This window comes from Perca fluviatilis, chromosome 12 (assembly GCF_010015445.1).
Source record: "Perca fluviatilis chromosome 12, GENO_Pfluv_1.0, whole genome shotgun sequence".
Classification (NCBI taxonomy): Eukaryota; Metazoa; Chordata; class Actinopteri; order Perciformes; family Percidae; genus Perca; species Perca fluviatilis.
The window spans coordinates 28,546,630-28,549,818 of NC_053123.1; the positions used below are offsets into that span (position 1 = coordinate 28,546,630).

Consider the following 3,189-nt stretch of genomic DNA (forward strand, 5'->3'; position numbering starts at 1 on the left):
AAAAAGACACATGCCAGCAAAAATTTCCCCTCAATTAAATTAATTTTAAAAAGTGCCCACTTATTCACAGGCCAGACTTAAACCAAAAAATAGTAACCCACTATTAATGGGAAAGTGCTGTAATGTCAGCTTTTGTTGGGTTTGTATACAATGTCCACTGTCAGAAACTAGGGTCCAGGTAGGGGTACTGCACCAAGCAAGATTACTAAGTTAACAAGGTAAGGTAAAAATAACATGCATCAACCTCTCTGAACATTTGTTATTAAATTGCAATGATTAATACTTATTCAAATTGAATTTTATTTTATTTGATAGGGACGATGCAATTTAACATAGTTCCATTATAGAGCATTAAACGAATGTTCTGCACAGAGAGTTTATAGCTATTGCTAATTACTTTTCTGACAACTAATATAATCAAGTTCCGTTTTACAGCTTATGTTGTTACAAATTACAAATACTTGCTCATCAAATGTAAAAGAAATAAATAAAATACTGCTATGAGAAATGTTGGCTATTTAATTAAATTCAAGTAATTTGTATATGAAAATACATTATAAACAAAACTGATATTGTCACATTTTAGGCATTTAGTAGCTTCAATATGGGTTTGTCCTTAATATGACCATTGACTGACTGAGTGAACAGCCATTTGAAATGCAACTGGAAGAACTGAACAGTTAGGCCACAGTGATGTAGCAGTTATTTCAGATGACAAAACTGGGCATTTTTCAGATGCTTTTTCAAGAGTGATAACTATAAGTGTGAGACCTAAACCTGTCCTAAACAAAAGTGGCTGCCTGATGAATGTATTGCCTGGGCATGACAAAAGGGGTTAAATTACAGTGGAGAAGCAATTGAAAAATAAAAAATCATACCTTTCATTTTATGCCCCCCAAAAAGTTATTTAATTACCTGAATCACTGCAAGTGTGGATGTAGTGAAGTACCAGCAATCTGCTGGAAAATGCACATAAACTACTAGTATACAGTAAGTACATGTAGGCTAGTTCCCTACTCCCCAGCACTGCATATAACTTATAACATTACTGTGCATTTGACTGAAGAGGCCCCTAAGAAGCACCAGCATGCTGTGTCCTTTTCTCCTTCCCTAAATAAATGATGAAGATGCATGCAATATATACAAAGACTAGCATGTTTTCACTTTACGTAGACCAACATTATTTAAGGCATTGCAATATGGATGTGTATGTTTGTTTCCATTGAAAAAGTAGTTTTAGTCACTCCAGCCTCTCTCTCTCTCTCTTTATAGCACGTTGGTCTCACTGGAGCCAGGCTGCAGTATCTGAAGCGTTACAACAAGTTTAAGACATTTTCTGAACCAGGGGTAGAAAAAGGCATAAATCAGAGGATTTAGACAGGAGTTAAAATAGAAAAGACACATTACAAAGGCATCGGATGAAGCATTGAGCAAGTTATCACCTGTATAAGCAACACAGAAATATGGGCAGAGACATATTAGAAACACAACTACAACAACACCGAGAGTCCTGGCTGCTTTCATTTCAGATTTCTTAGCAGTTACTTTCACTGAACCCTGAATTGTGACAGCTGCAATGTGAGAGCGCATGGCACGAGCCTGAGACACAGCCACTACAAATACTCTCAAATACAGAACTATGATGACAGTAACAGGACCGATAAAGGTTACCACCAGATCAACAAGTTCTGTGATGTAGTCACTGACAACCACACACTCTCCAGAGCAGGAGTTATACCTGCCTGGTTGTTTCAAGTTATCCTTCAGAATCAGAATTAGAAAAATTAAGGAACATATCCAACACAGACAAACACAGACTTGAACTCTTTTTTCTGTGACTTTAGTGGAGTAATGCAGAGGATCACAAATAGCTACATAGCGGTCAATAGATATGAGCACCATGGTTCCTATTGATGCAGAAGTAATGGTATAGTCCAAAACATAATACAGAGTACACATGAGGTCACCAAGGAACCAGCAGCCGTCTATAAGTATAATTTGAAAGAACATGAGGAGGCCCACGAAGAAATCTGAGACGGCCAGAGAGAGGATGAGGAGGTTGGAGGGGGTGTAGAGCTGCCTGGAGAAAAAGACCAGCAACAAAACTATGATTCAATATATCTATAAGACACAATAAATAACATGAAATCTTCCACCAAACTCTGACATCTATTACATTTTGTTTTCAATTCCATGCACCATACTTGAAGTGGGAGATGGAGATGATGACCAGCAGGTTGAGAGTTGTGGTGAGCAGAGTGATGGAGGACAGTATAATGTAAGACAGTATGATCTCAAAGTGAGTACGCATTGGCTTCTTGCAGGAGGCATTGAGGAGTTGTGGGAAGCAGAGTTCAACTTCTTCCAGGATCTCCATCATCAAAGAGAGAGAGAGAGAGAGAGAGAAGAGTATCTCTGTCGACTCTCTGACAAAAGCTCTCTGTATTACAGCCAATTTATAGCTGCCCTCCCTCCCCTGCTGCATTTTCTTCCTCTGTAGCTGAGAACATCTTTCATCCCACCTTCACTTCTTGTAGTCATCCTCTCCATTTTGACCTACTACTCTCTACTGCACATGGGATTCCTATGGGAACTGAGTCACTTCTCTCACTGATGTCATATAGTAAAATGGCATAACGGTTTTGGATAAATGGACATATTGAGTGGTTTCCAAAGTCAGTTAAATTTGTTTTCTGTAAGATTTTCATCTAGTCAAATGTCTGTTAAGTTCCTGTCTATCAAAGAGGGAGTTAAACAAATGGGGTTTATTCTCATGCATATGAGCCACTGATGAAAGCGCTCATATTTGCTGCTTTGTCAAGTAATAGGATCTGAGTGTCCGTGGCGACTAAATTTATTTCACATTCTGCCTCAGTGGCTAGTAGGGTGTTTGTTTTTTGCTAGCCGCTGCCTCCTCGGCTCTATCATCTCCACTGATGATCCACTGACGCATCTTCATGGATGTATCAGCTCTTAGCTCATCTTAGACTAAACTGCTATCTGTGTAGACTGGAGCATGTGAAGGCATTGCGCCGGTGAGAACTGATTCTACCGACATCATTTAGTAGAGACCTCACTTTGAAGTCCCATGATCGCGTCTGAAATTACATCTTTCTGCCAAAGGTACCGAAACAACCTAACTCAAATCTTACGGACTACAACTTTAATGTATTAAGATTTATATACCAT

The 3,189-nt window shown here is 38.8% G+C and overlaps 1 protein-coding gene across 1 annotated transcript; it reads right to left on the reverse strand.

The window, feature by feature from the left end:
• Positions 1–1,128: 1,128 nt before the first annotated feature.
• LOC120570114 (trace amine-associated receptor 13c-like) lies at positions 1,129–2,377 on the reverse strand. Its single transcript, XM_039818338.1, has 2 exons — positions 2,205–2,377; positions 1,129–2,080 (listed from the first exon to the last, which is right to left on the reverse strand). Exons 1-2 carry the CDS (start codon positions 2,375–2,377, stop codon positions 1,267–1,269), a joined length of 987 nt encoding a protein of 328 aa, XP_039674272.1. The 3' UTR covers positions 1,129–1,266.
• Positions 2,378–3,189: the final 812 nt, after the last annotated feature.